This window comes from Nelumbo lutea, chromosome 7 (assembly GCF_056320005.1).
Source record: "Nelumbo lutea isolate HS-2025 chromosome 7, American lotus-T2T, whole genome shotgun sequence".
Lineage (NCBI taxonomy): Eukaryota > Viridiplantae > Streptophyta > Magnoliopsida > Proteales > Nelumbonaceae > Nelumbo > Nelumbo lutea.
Window position 1 is genome coordinate 15,202,144 of NC_142690.1, and position 14,818 is coordinate 15,216,961.

General features: G+C 35.5%; 2 protein-coding genes across 2 annotated transcripts; one reads left to right on the forward strand and one right to left on the reverse strand.

Moving 5' to 3' along the window:
- Positions 1-328: 328 nt before the first annotated feature.
- Positions 329-8,196, reverse strand: LOC148845272 (DNA-directed RNA polymerase II subunit 4-like). Its single transcript, XM_088955753.1, has 7 exons — positions 8,061-8,196; positions 7,872-7,983; positions 6,402-6,510; positions 6,204-6,281; positions 5,536-5,569; positions 5,367-5,435; positions 329-634 (listed from the first exon to the last, which is right to left on the reverse strand). The coding sequence occupies exons 2-7, from the start codon at positions 7,918-7,920 to the stop codon at positions 557-559; spliced, it is 417 nt and encodes a 138-aa protein (XP_088811879.1). The 5' UTR covers positions 7,921-7,983; positions 8,061-8,196; the 3' UTR covers positions 329-556.
- A 1,394-nt stretch (positions 8,197-9,590) lies between these two features.
- LOC148845273 (uncharacterized) lies at positions 9,591-13,136 on the forward strand. The gene is made up of 3 exons (XM_088953742.1): positions 9,591-9,864; positions 11,371-11,445; positions 12,870-13,136. Exons 1-3 carry the CDS (start codon positions 9,645-9,647, stop codon positions 12,953-12,955), a joined length of 381 nt encoding a protein of 126 aa, XP_088809868.1. The 5' UTR covers positions 9,591-9,644; the 3' UTR covers positions 12,956-13,136.
- Positions 13,137-14,818: the final 1,682 nt, after the last annotated feature.

Consider the following 14,818-nt stretch of genomic DNA (forward strand, 5'->3'; position numbering starts at 1 on the left):
TTAGGGGAAATGGTGCTACATGTCAATTATGGGAGAGGGATGCCTAACACCTTCCTTCTCCCCACATGGCACCCCATATATTGACTTATATTCAAATGACATGTGGCATCTATATATGATATCACATAGCATGCGCACCTCTAAAACATTTTGTTATATCCAAATGCCATCATTTATTTTTACTTTGAAAAACATGTTTTTGAAAAATTTTCAGTCAAACGATTTTTGAAATAAAAGTATGAAACCAAAAATATACCATGCATTTTGTACTTTGGTGTTGTTTAAAGTACAAAGCACAAAATACTGCCAAATAGGGCCTAATTCTCCATGGCTCTCGAAATGTAATTTGCATTTATGGATTGACCTCTAATCAATTTCTTGCTTTTAGTTTAGAGGTTTCATTAAGTTTTAAATCACAATTGAACAAATTAAAGTTCCATCTATGGCAATGCATTAGCTCTGCCTCCTAAATAGGTATGGATATTTAGACATGTATCAAGATTGGAAAAGTAGATAAAATCATAGAACTAGTAAAGAGGCAAAAATATATTGGCTACTACTCAAATTTCTTAATCAAAGAGAGGTCATTCAACATTTTATCGATTTCTTCATCTTCATGTGTTCGTCCTCTAGTCTGCAAAACAACTAAGACTTTGTAAATGACACAAAGGATAGAAGAAAATAAGGTTAGCAAACATCTAAAATGGTGCAAAGACTTTAGTAGGTGTTAAGTCCAAATCAATATAGAGAGAAATAATTGATATCAGGATATAACAGCAACAATTAACATAGAACACGAAAATATAGTGAAAAAGATGGATGCATGCCATGCCAAAGAACTTAGCAGTTCACTTGCAGACCTCTTTTTTCTACATGCTTTTGGCCTTTTTTCTTAGAAGGCTAACAGTTTTAACCAAAAATATTTAACTATAGAGTCCTAATGGGATTACCCATGCATATACAATGACAAAATACATTTTGCAAGTGCGGATGACATACTTACAGTCAAAATTTATTCGGTGATACAATGAGAAGTGATTTGTGAGTTAAAGGGTATAGAAGAGCTAGGGTCAGACAGAAAAAGGACATGGTTGAAGTAGTACAAAATGATTTGAGTGCCCTGGCACTGAACAGAGTGGAATTACAAAACGAGATTCATGTAGTTGATCTCATATGGTTGAGGAAAAGGTCTAGTTGTATTGAGCCAAGGCTAATTCAAGGAAGCATTTCTTTAGTGTCTGTCACCCAAGAAATATGTCCAAAAAATGAATATGGCAGAAATGCACATGCGGATATGAATGTGTGAAAAATTAAGAAGGATAGGGTTGGAATTGAGGTCATTCAAAGGTACCCAGGAATAGGTCCAATAGGTAATAAAGTGAGAGAGTAGACTAAGATGGTTTAGTAACATGAATAGAAGATAATCTACAATACTTGTAAGAAGCAATTTGTTGCAAGTTGAAGGGGATAGAAGGGCTACAGATAGACCAAATAAGACATGGGTTTAAGTAGTAAGAAATGGTTTAAGTGCTCATAATTTAACAATGGATATGTAACTATACAGAATGAAATGGTGAAACAAGACTCATGTAGCCAACCCCATATAGTTTGAAGGCTTAGATAATGATGATTTCCTCAGTTTCTATTTTCTAACTGTCATGCATCCAATGTACCAATCACAACTTTACTAATAAAATGGTCAAATAAAAATTAAATAATAAAGTAGATTTTATTAAACGTATTTATTTACATTTATCATGGTTATGTTTTTATAGTTTTTGATCAGCAACATAAATGATATTTTTAATCAATGACAAGATTAAATGAGATTTTTATAGATAAGAAGAAAGGACAATTTCCAGTTCCTAAAGGATGCAAATGAGAGAGAATAACCATAAAGGTGCACAACAGATATAAAGGGTCACTTTCTCATCTAGATGATACAAAATAAAAACACAATAGAGCATCTAACCCTGGATGGTGGTTCCCCAATACAATGAACTCTTTATTCCATTACTACTAAGGTTGTTAGAAAGGAAAGTTACCAATCTAATTATCCATTTGAACAAGTCATTCATTCTGAATGTTAGCAATCTTGCCTCCACTGATGAAGTGTATAAATGCCATGATCTGACTAAGTACAAGACTGCTTAAACTATTATGCCCACTTATGAGATCCCTCCTATACCATTTGCAGCCCCACTAGAAGAGACATAATCTCTCTCTTGATGGAGCCCTTCTCACTGATGGGACTGGATAAACACTACAATCACTGGATCTTTTAGGTTCCCACTCTCCAGGCGGGCCTAGGTTGCCCAATGAGCAACCATAAAAGTTGAGATTTATTAGTCATTAAAGAGGAGGGACCACTCCTCCTTGAAAAGTAGTATATCAAGGGTAAAATAGCAATAATCTGAACTCAATTCAACAAAGCCTTGTCCAAACCATATTAAGTTGGATATATAAATCTGGTTCTGCCATTTTGTTCAGTTTAGTGACATAACCATTATTAAATTGTGGACCCTCAAATAATATCTCACTACTTCAGAAGACAACAGTTGTCTGCCATCTAATAATAGAGTTTAATGAGATTCATCCAAACTCCTCCCTCATCACAATCCAATCCCAATGCACTACCCTGATGGTCACCAAATTAATGATAGTTTTTGCTTCCTGCCCTCTGTTATGAAAAGAATTCATACAATACTTGCAGCTTGCATTAATATCCCAAGAAAAAAATTCAAGTAACTTAAAATATGTGAAGTTATGAACTAATGAAATAATCGAGGTAATTTATATCCTTGAAGCTATATTTACCTTCTCAGTTTTGGTGGCCACCAGAATTCCCATTTTTCCCCTTCCCCCATTTAAGTTCATCAAGGGAGTGCTCTAATATTTTCATGTTCCAATTGTCTTTCAAAGAGAGAGAGAGAAAGAGAGATTCTAGGGTGAACCTATTACACATTCACCAAGAAATTCTCTAAATCAATGTTATAGATTTTTTAGCTACTCTGCATTCCAAGTACAGGAATACAAAAGACCCAGATTACATAGAACAGCATCCCACTGTTGTAATGCAGCCAGCTACAATTTTGCCCAAAAAAGAGTAAGTCTTTCGACCCCCTGCTTTGCCAGAGTATCTTCCAATCCATTTGCTGTCCTTTTAATTCTCTGAAAGCAAATCTGTATTTCCATGAAGATGAATTTACATGCTTATCCTAAGAAATGACCAATAGTGAATACCCCTCTACTTCCAATTCTCTAGCTCCTAGTAGTTCTGGTAATTTCAGTCCCTGTAGGAGTGCCATTGTCTCAGCCTGAATTGAGTCACCACTCCCATTTGGTCGTGAGTACATAACCAGAATTTCTCCAAGATGATTTTTGGGAAGCATGCCCTTTGTAAATAAGTGGAGGATGTTCACCACTTATTTATGCAATGCAAGGAATCAAATTAGATGTGGAGATTCTTTTTTCTTTTTTTTTTTTTTTCTATTCTATCGTGCAGGTTGGAGAATTTCTTCTTCAATTCATCTGGAGGTGGGACTCACTCAGAAAAGAGCTTCAATGTGTCAGCATTGTTTTTTAATTTCCCTTGTAAGAGCTGATGATCCTACGATCTTGGCATCTATAGCCTTTGAGACTAAGGGCTTATTCTTTTATGGAGGATGTCTCCTTTTGCCACCTTATGGGGAATAGAGAAAGACGAAAAAACAGAAGGATATTTGACAATAAGGCATAACCAATTCATTGGACTTACAAGGATATCGGCTCATAGATTATATATTATTGGACTTTGCACAGGAGTTTAAAAATGTGAGACAGGTGGAATTTGATGCAGAGTGGGAGGATTTTATGCAACATTGGTTCTTTAGTCAAATATATATATATATATATATATATTATTTTCTGGTCTGGTTCATCAAATTTATTATTTGAAGAAAGTATATTACAAGCAGCTTAAAGCAGGCACACAGAGAATGATGATATAACTTTTTTTACAATTTCTCGTCAAATCACTCTCTCCAAAAACTAGAATTTCTCTATTTACACTACCTGCCAGAACATCTGCCATTTCATTTGCTGATCTAGGAACCCATCTGAACAGGCAGTTCAGATTATTCGCTAGAGCAAGTCTCCCTCAGGATAATCTGAAAGACCAAGGCCTGTTCCCTATTGAAGTTAACCACCCTATCACAACTGTCACTCTCCACTGATATAGCTCCTTCCAACTCCTTACTACAGCAATTTTAAGCTCTTGCAAGAGTTCAGTACGTTCGGCCCTTAACATATTTTGTACACCCACTGGTCCACTGCAGATCAGTGGCATTATCATTGTGCCTGTAAGACTTCTGAAAGTGCCACCAAAATTCCCTAGGATGCAACTATCAAAATTCAATTTCAGTCAGCCTTCTTCTGGGGATCTTGTTTCTTGTTCCACAGGTTGTCTTCTATTGGGGTAGGTTGCAACTGTTATCATCTTATGATTGCATTTGTTGTGACCTCTTTATTTGCTACGTTTTAGTCTTGTTTATATTGATAAAATATGCCAAAAAAGGGTTCAAAACTTTTTTTCAACATAACCATTTTTGTCCTACACTCAGTTGACCTACGCAGGTTATTTCTTCACACTAATGATCTATACAGGAAGTACTGTCACAACATCATTTTGAGATGAAGGGGAGTGATAGAATGTTCAGTAAATGGTCTGCAATGACATCTCAAAATTAATTACCTTATTTAAAACTTAAATATGTAAGTTTACCTAATTCACTTATGAATCACTTAAGAGTTCATGTTATGATTTTTTTTATTCAGTGAGATGTGATGATACCCTAATCTTTTCCCCTTGGTGATTGATGGCGTTGTATATTTCTGAGTAAAAGAAATACCAAACATATATTTTATAAGGTTGATGCAAGTTGTAAAATTTGTGCCATATGTCTTTGATGTTGCTAATATGAAGCAATCCAATTGAAAATTATTTCAGGTTAGAGGGCTTTATTTTATATCAAATCCACACCCATTTTTCTCAAATATTCACTGGTCTAACCAAGAAGCTGAAGCCCATCATCTTAGAAAAACCACTCATTGTCTTAGGGTGATGGAACCTTCCAATGACCCTTGGATTCTATGGACAGCATATTCATATTGTAAGATTACATTTTGACATATGCATCTATCTAGTTCATATAAAAATATATATAAAAGCATGCATATATATATATATATATATATATATATATATATATATATATATATATATATATAATTAATGATCCTTTTCTGTAAAACCACTAGTAAAAACTAGTAAATCTCACAAGAATATCTAGCATAGAGAAAAGTGATGAATGAGTGAAGCATGCTACCTTAATAGATGGAACCATAGCTAAAGCTTCCTCTACAGTTTCAGGGCAAAGATTACCAAGTACACAAAGCTGCAAGAAAAGAAAAAAAAAAGGAATATGAATAAACTAAGTGGATTTTATTAAAGAACAAGGATTCTGGATTCTTTTAGTAAATAAATTGTTGCATTACCTCAAACTCAGCTAACTTGTGTCTGCTAAGAATTCTGAGGGCCAGTTAAAGAATAGAATTGCTTGAATGGAGATAAAAAGAAAAGGGTAAAATAGCCAAGCAATCATAATCAATCTCAGCTTCACAGGATAACAAACAGAATCCTGTCATGTTAGGAATGAATCAATTTCAATACTTGTTCTCAAATACTACTTAAAACATAAGACGTGATGGAAATGATGAAATCATGGTAATAAGTAATAACATAGTTCTATCTGTCACACCACAATCACAATCACAATATTTGTCTGAACACTGTAAACTGTAAGCTTTGTAGTGGCATTCTTATCAGGATACTTTTCCAATTGTCATACAAAATTTGTGTAGGATATTCACAACCATATTAGACCATCCAAAATTTCTTGTTAGACCAGGAAGACTGGCAAGGCTGTGTAAACCTCATGAAATTCCTTAAAATTTGAGTTTAAAGCAGTTCCATAACTCCCAGAAGTGATTCTACTGTGGCAAGTTTTCTGCAGAGAGGAAACTGTTTTTTCTATTATCAGTCATCATCCAAGCCTTATCCCAACCATATGCTACATGAATCCTGTTTCGCAAGTCAGTTCTGTTTAATTCCTATCTATTAATGTGTTATTTCTATTACTTATCTCTAATGTATTGAAGGATACTCTCGGACCTGCCGAACTGCATCAGGATTTTTATAGCGACTAAATCGTTTCACATACTGCAGTGACTTTTCAAAAACTCTGGATAAGAAGATCAGTATTATGACATTCCAAAAGTGTAAAAAGGTGAAAATGGACTGAAAAATGGAGAACATTACTAACTTTCTAGATTATTTTAGGGGAAAATGGTTTAATACTCACTGAGAAACTTGATTGGTAGGATCATCAGACATCTGCTGAAGCTGCTCATATCTCCGAACAAGAATTAGGGAAACTTCGCAATTCATTAAGCACTTTGCCTTCAAAAATTCTGAAAGGAACACATTCCTCAATGTTAAAAATTCTGGAAAACCTCACAGCAATGTCTTTTAATTAACTAACCCAAGTATCCTTTCAGGAAGATGTAAATTTTTCTATATCCATGGACATTAAATATTTGAAAAGGGCCATGCTATGACTATAGAGAATTTGTTTCATGATGGTAACTAAATGAGTAGCACTTACTGTAAACATTGCATTATGAGATTTGTATTGTGTATGGATGCGATTGTCTGAAGAAGGAACCGTGTTCTATTAGTTGCAGTAACATTGCATGTTTCCAAATTAGCATTTTTGGGCTATCACCAATGAAAGAGATGTAACAGAAAGTTCCAAAGATTAATAACCCCAGGGATTTGATCCATTACTGAACAAAGAAAGAAAAACAGGGATTGGATAGAAAGGGTGCGTCATTAATTGATGTTCTAAACCAAACCATTTTGAGCAGTATGTTAAGTAAACCATATATGAGCATTACGAAAAATGGATTTCTGAAGGTCTATCTGTATCTGCCCATCCACCACAAGCATCTATAGTTGACAGTCTTGCCAGAGGAGGAGAAGTTGCAAATAATTAGTTTTTCTGAGGTACATCTTTGCTGGATTAGTTTGTATCTTTTTTGTCCTGCAGATGTTCCATAAGGGAGCTCAAACCCATTTACTTTTCCTTTTCCCCAAACCTGAAAGAATTCTAAACATCATCCCGATTTCTCTATATTCAGGATCATTGTCATAGGCATCCGTTGGTTTAGTAACGGTAACTTTATTAAATATTGAACTCTAAAATCCCTATCCTCAACCTCCTCTTCCACTTCCAACATTTCCCCTGCAGCAGATATGTGCTGACAACAACCTTGATGAGTCTGTAATCTTTAGTGCCAAGCTCCAAAACATCCCTTGGTGATTTGTTTAACCCCAGATTAGATTAGAGAGAAAATGGAGGTTTTTAAGCACGTGCAAGACATCAAACTTCAGATTTATGAATTCTTCCTTTGATTAACAAGCTCGTATGCAGGTATGCTGTTACTGGGAATTTCTTTTATGTTTAATTTCCTCTCACTCCCACCTCCTCACCACCCACCCCCAGAAAAAGGAGGAAAAAAGAAACGGGAATATAAGCTTAAGGTTGTCTATTTCGCATCGAAAGGGTGCAAAGAGAGGCTTGAATATGAACTATTTTTTTCAAAGACAGAGCTCAAGCGAGTTCTTGAACTTGGAATGCTATGGAGAACTCATACAGAGCCATTAAAACTTAAAATATTTGCATAAAACCGCATGAATATATTAGTTAAGAAGTTTTCGACGGGAAAACAATGTCAAAAACACAAGCACAATGAAGAAGTTACTATCATACCATCTCCAATTTTCAGATCGGCAGCATTCTCATCCTCTTCTCCAGACATATTGAGGACTAAGTGGTACAGACAGATTCCTTGAGAAACTCAGCAGTGGAGTTCAAGGATTTTCTGGAATAAATGAAAAAGAATAAGGAGCTCACAGAACAATATAATAGAAGGAAGATGGGTAGAAAGAGATTGATTACCTGTTGCAGTAGGAAGCATGCAAAGAAGAAGAGTGTTTCCTTTGTAGCTATTCTGTTGGTTAAACGCCCTTTGAACTTTGATCCCGTAAACCACAAAATCTAAGTGTTTCCTCTGAATTAGGATCCACCTTCCATAATTTAAGAAGAATCCGTTGTTTGGGTGTTCACAAGAGTTCTTTGATTCTAACTTCTAAAGCAGCAGAAAACCGGTCTGTTCATAACTGTAAAGGATTGGGTCATGGCTAAACGGTCTGACCGGATCGGACCATGGTTGTTAATAATTAATTGAAAGTATAGGAAACCATCTAATGAAGCCTCTCTAACTTTATTGAGAATGCCCTTCAAGATATTTCCAAAAAAAAGATTAATTTCAATAAATAAAATAATATTATAAACATAACGGAAAGTAAAGCCACCCTTAATCCTCTAGGATTACTGTCATACAGTAACTTGTCACGCAGGAAGATCTCAGTGAACTGTATGGGCTGTGGACCGAGAAAATTTTCTTATCTTGTTAAAACCACATAAAATAAAGTAGTTAATTGGTATGTGGGCATATAACTCTATTAATTGAATTTTTAGGAGATAATATATAGCTATGTGGGCATATAGCTACCTTCTTCATTGACTGAATTTTTAGGAGATAATAACATAAAGTAGAAAAGATGATGCCAATTGACATTGGAAAATATGTTTAATTACAGACTTTGGATATACACAAATAAGATGGGCCAATCCAATCACAAGTATACATGCCATTAGACCTGTTCATGGGTCGGACTTTGGGCTCAATTTTATATTGTTTCGGGCTCGGGCTTTGGGCTGGGCCCATTAGAATCTGCACAAAAACCAAGTCCGAGCCCGGCCTATGAATAGATCTACATGCCATTAGTCAATATTGGTTATTAAGGTGGTGTTTGGCATTGATGATGTTTTTTGAGAAAATTGCACCACATCGGTGCTATATCAAAAAAAGTGGTATTTCAGAAAACAGGAAAGTGTGGTTTAAAGAAGCACCAAATTCAATGTTTTCTTAGAAAACATCCTGTTGTTGCCAGCGGTGCAAGGATGTGGCTTCATCTGGAACGTTGGATAATATAGACCAATGCTGAAAAAGCGGTTATACAGCACTGGTACCAAACAAAATCACAGCCTATGTGGCACATTGATGCCAAACAAAAAAAAGGAGCTGTTTTCTGCGAAAATGGTGCAACAGATCCTCATGCATACAACACTATTTTCTTAGAAAACATCTCTGAAGCGGCAACATCGATGTCAAATACCTACTAAATTACTAGGGAGATGAAATAGTAACTTTAGATATGAAACGAATCATGCATGTATATCCAATTTCAAGAGAAGGTTATAAGGCAATAAATTCTAAATTCAATAAACCCTAACATCTTTTTGCACTAGAACCCCCTAGTTCCTTAAAAAAATGAGGCTTAATTGACAAAATCGGTCTTATTTTAGAAATAGACCCAAAATAGCATTCTATACGGTATATAAGTACATGCTTCTCGCTCTCTCTTTGTGAGAGACAAAAAGAAAGGGAGAGAGATAGAGAGAGAGGAGGGGAGAGAGATGGATGTATCAACAAGAGTTTTGGTGTCCATGATGTTGTGCATGGTAATTGTGGCAATGCTAGATAGTTTGGAGGAAAAACATTGCTTGTCAGACTGCTATGGAGGTTGCAACATAGACTATAAGGTGTACAACCAGAACTACATCAGGTGGACCACTTGCGCTCTTGAATGCACCATGGGTTGTGTTGGCAGCAACATCGACTTTGATCTTGATATAGGTGATCAATTAACTTCATTACTTTGTATACCATTTTTTTGCCATGTCATATCTATCTATGTATATGAATCATATTATACGATATGCATTTGTCCCAACAACGATTTAGGATGTGATTCATGATTCCTGTTACACCATTCCATTTTGATGATGAGTGTCGTATCCATTGTTAAATTATGTGCCTTAAATAATTCCTTACAGTCTATATCATTTTTTTATGTGCCCTAGTTCTTCTAACCCCTTCAACTATGACGACTGTCACATCCCAAATTTGATTTCTTTATACTCAGATCCAATTCAAATCTTATCCTGCTGATTCATATCAGATTTGAATTGAATTTGGATTACAATAGTATATTGATTAGAACTAATAAAACGGATTAAAATTGACTATGGTATTTTTATCATATAACAACATGAATTGAAATTGACTTGTATGAAGCTTTTCCTTTTGTTTTTCTAGCGTAACATTATTTGCCAACCCATGGTGCAACATTAGTTGTGTACAGATTATTATGATCTATAAAAACAAATTAAAGTGCTAAAAGAGGGTATTTTGCAAGGATTTTAAAATCGCTCCGGACAATGAACTAGTCAGGGGTCTAGTTCCCAGGTTGAACGGTTTGACTGTTCGAACCAAATGATCGGCCCATTCTAATAAAAATAAAAAAAAAATTAAAAAATGGTCTAAATTATTAAACGGTTTGAATGGTTCAACCACCCAAGTCAGCGGTTTATTGATCAAATCAATATTTTTGGAAAAAATTTGATTTTGGAGAAAAATGAAACTCACCTGACCGGTTCCCGGTTTTTCCAGTCCGACCGTCCAGTCCAATCCGGTTTTGAAAACTATGGTATTTTATACAGATATATACATGGGTGTCATGGATACTTGTTGCCATGGTTTAATTTTAAAACTGTACATCATTGACCTGGTTTCTAATGACCCTAGCTATTCGGTTTTGTTTTTGACCTGGCCTAGATTTTCTCAAAATACTGTTGAATTAGTAAATGAACCATTGATCCAGCCATTCAGGCAGTAGAAATATTAAAACTTTCAAGCCAGCCATCCAGCCATTGATCGGATTTTCTCACAGAGGGCGTCCCACATGCACATCTCAGTATATACTGAAAACATTCCCCGTACTTGTCATTGGGAGATGTTTCCAATACACAGTTGGGATGTAAGGGGAGATGTTCCCAATACAAAGTTGGAATGCACTGTGGGACATTTGTGGGACATCTTATGTGGGGCACAGATGTGAACTCTTCGATTAAATGGTCAAACTATCTGATCCAAAAACTAATGGCCAAAGTGGTTTCATTTCCATGTTCATTTTTACAACCTTGCTTATTGCATTATTAGCCCGAACACTATAAATCAACAACAAAATTTATATATATATATATATGCTCCATTTAATTCGTGTATGCATATATTGATCTTAATCTTTTTTTCTTTCTTTAAGCAAAATATTGATCTTAATCTTCTAATGTTTTTTTGTAGCACCATCTTCATCATCATTTAATGCAACAAAAGAAGCATTAAAGCTTTTGTCAAAGGCTTATATTCCAAAGCAAGGTATTCATTCATGAATGCTAAGTTTAAATTTTCTCCACTTTTACACTTCTATTTAGTCACCTCTCCTTTATCATATCCTTTTGACCCCTATTATGGATAGGGGTAGATACCCTAAAGCTTTGTTCACTTTGAAAGAAAACGTAAAGAAAGGAAAAGAAAAATAGAGAAACCTATACAAGATTTATACACAAATGGTGGTCCACGTTAATTTTCTTAGATTAAGAAGAAAACATAAGCCTAAACCTAAGGTTGCAATTTGGGCGGGTCAGGGTTGAGCATTTACTAAAAATTTGAATGGGCAATTGGGCCCTACCTAAATCCATCAATATTAATCCAAGTTAAATCTCACCTTGATGTATTGTCTAAACTGATAATAAATTGATGGAGAATGCTACTTTTTTTTGTTCAGGGTTAGGTTTTAATCTTAATATGGCCTGACAACTGTTTGATGTGAGATAATTTCATTGGTCACATGAGGAAATATCCATACAAACATGTATCTTAACATCTTACCAGTAAACCCCCTAATTCTGTGAAGTAAGCAAGTTCTCGACACAACCCGAGCTATACTACATCTTTTGAATTCACATCTGCGCCTCATACAGTATGCCCCACAAACCTTTTACAGCATTTCTACTGATAATTTTGGGAGATGTTCTCAATGCATGTTGAAATGTGCATGTGGGGCGCTCTCCATAAGGTACAAATTTGATCTCATATCTTTTGGAGGATAAAAAGTATCACTACCCCCAAAGTACAGGGTACATATCTGTAATTTACCTAAAAAAGAAATTAAATAGAAAATTGGCTAAGCTAATGCTCAATAAGTTGCTCTAATCCATCCTTATTTCATTTTCTTGATCTTTATCTTGGAATTACTTACAGTAGATAGCATATAGTGACTTGGTCTTTAGAATGCAAAGTATTTTCTGAAAAAAACCTATTAATGAAGTCCTAAAGGGTGCATGAGATCCACTTCACTCCTCTACTAAAGTCATCATGAAGCAATTTGATCTGTCTTTTGTTTTTTCAAGAAACCATTCAGCTTAAAAGCTTTACTTGCTAGGCAAGGTTATTGATTGGGTTTTTATTCTCTAACACTCTCTCTCATGCGAAAGCTCATGGACATAAAGCAGGGACAAGCAACCTATATCTTGTGCTGAAATTTAATTAATTATAATGGGGCCATGAAGATCAAACACTAAACCATTTGATCAAATGGATTCTAATAAGACTCTGATACCATCTTAAGAACTGTTCAGCTAAAAAGTTTAAGCTGTTGGGTGAGGTTTCTGAATAAATTTTTATTCTCCAACGGTTATAACCTTAATACTTTGTTAGGTGGATATATATCAGTTCTAACCTCCTACCTAAATTTAGATATAGACAAACTTTAATTACCTATTTTATGGTGTTGTTTGCAGATGGGCTTCCTGAAGAAATAGTCGAAGAGATAGAGATAATAAAGAATGAAAATCCAATTCCTCCAAACATCACTAAGGGACAGTAGGACAGTTCCTTCAATTCTTTGTTAAACAAAAGTCTCCCCTCTCTTTCCGTCTTGTATTTTGCTCTTTATAAGTCTCTCTCAATATATAATCTGTTCAATAATTTGAGTGTACTTGAACTTTGATAATTCATTTTAAAGTGTAGTTCATGGATCACTTGATAGGGTCCAGATTTCCTGCTCACAGGGCTCGCATGGAAGATTGAAAGGTAGAAATTCCTAGACTCCTATCTTGTGAAACTCTCCCCAACAGAAGTTAACGTGATCAAGTTTTTGGTAAAAGCCCCTGCTGCATGGCTTTTTGATAATGACCCGATTAATCATTCAAAGGGGGAATCTAACACAAGTCCAAATGAATTAATATTTACTTTACAAACGGGGTTAGGTTAATTCGTCGCCAAAACCCTAAAAATCCTTTTTCTCTTTCTTTCTCCCCCTTCTCTGGTTGACGTTCAAATCAATTTAACACACCGCACATATACTATAATACAAACAGAAAGTTTGTGTTGGAAGGAGTAGATCTGAGTTTCCAATCCTGAGAATAATCCATATAATACTTCCTCCTTGATTCTCTTTAAGCCCTAAAGCACAATCGTGCAAGTTAAGTAAAAGCAAATTAGACATCACAGTCCATGCCGTTTTGCTCACAGCATTGCAATCATTTTTTGGTTTATAGTTACCACCGGGTCTAATATTTTGTTGTAAAATAATTAAGATTTATACCTAGCACAGGATAGACTATGTGGGAGTGGTGTTGTAGTTATTCAGGTCCAAAGCCATGGGAGTCATCATGTTCATCTGTCAATACTTGCACCCAGCCAAACCTTCAGCTCTGATACCACGTGTTGTGCCTTGGGGGTCATGGACCATGTGGAATTGCCAAAATCAGGGGCTCGTACATGTATCCACGTGTAAGATTTATTCACAAGAGATGAGCACAGCTTATTATGAGTGACTCTTGTATATAAGTTATTCACACTTCTTGTGTCTTTCCAATGTGGGACTATGAGGGGCTGTAATTCAGAATTCTATATTGAATTGCAGTGTACTTAACCCTTCGATATATATCTTCTTTACTTGTCATTAGGAGATATTCCTAATACATGAACAGAATGCTGTGGGGCACAAAGGTAAACTCTGCATAGACGAATAAACCCAACTGGCAGGAGGTTGTCATTGTGGGTACCAAACTAGGCAAGTTTCTGTCCGGCCCTACATTTAACAAACAGTTGTGCATTAATTATAAATGTGTCTGTGTTGGAAACTAATTCTATTCACTCCTTGGAGGAATATAGTGAAACTGTGGGGACGTGTATATATGGAAATTGATAATACTGCAAGAATTCAAATCAGCCTCCCACAAATTAACCCCGCACAATATCCCACAGCACATCCCTGCCGTGTATTGGAAACATCTTCCATTAATGTCTCATCATTTTTGGTACTATTATCGGAAGATATTTCTAATACACAGCAGGAATGTACGGTCGGACGTTGTGGAAAATTATCTTGTTGGGGGCTGATTTCAACTTAATAGTTCAATGTCGAATGATTATAGTCAAACACATGGATGTATTTGGCCCCTTTGCAATCTACTATAATCTATATAACTACTACGGTTGTTGAATGCAAACAAACAATTAATAATGATCCAGTCAATTTGAGCGCTCTAGTAGTTGATGTTGGCAACTGATCAAATGTTGTTGACTAACTCGATGCACTTGCACAAGGTCCTAGTTATTACGAAGCAACAACCCCCCAAGACCACATTGGAATTGCTTACCGTATATTTTCAATAAAATACGTACACCATGACTCGTATATCACGTGGACAGATAAATTAATTCATCCAAAGAAAAAATGAAT

Bases quoted from the DNA above. Each gene is read 5' to 3' on its own strand.
- LOC148845273 (XM_088953742.1), top strand. From the start codon at position 9,645: ATGGATGTATCAACAAGAGTTTTGGTGTCCATGATGTTGTGCATGGTA. The intron at 9,865-11,370 runs GTGATCAATTAA...GTTTTTTTGTAG, and splicing joins CGACTTTGATCTTGATATAG to CACCATCTTCATCATCATTT. The intron at 11,446-12,869 runs GTATTCATTCAT...TGTTGTTTGCAG, and splicing joins GGCTTATATTCCAAAGCAAG to ATGGGCTTCCTGAAGAAATA.
- LOC148845272 (XM_088955753.1), bottom strand. From the start codon at position 7,920: ATGTCTGGAGAAGAGGATGAGAATGCTGCCGATCTGAAAATTGGAGAT. The intron at 6,282-6,401 runs GTGAGTATTAAA...CTTCTTATCCAG, and splicing joins CCTACCAATCAAGTTTCTCA to AGTTTTTGAAAAGTCACTGC. The intron at 635-5,366 runs GTAGCATGCTTC...GTTGTTTTGCAG, and splicing joins CTATGGTTCCATCTATTAAG to ACTAGAGGACGAACACATGA.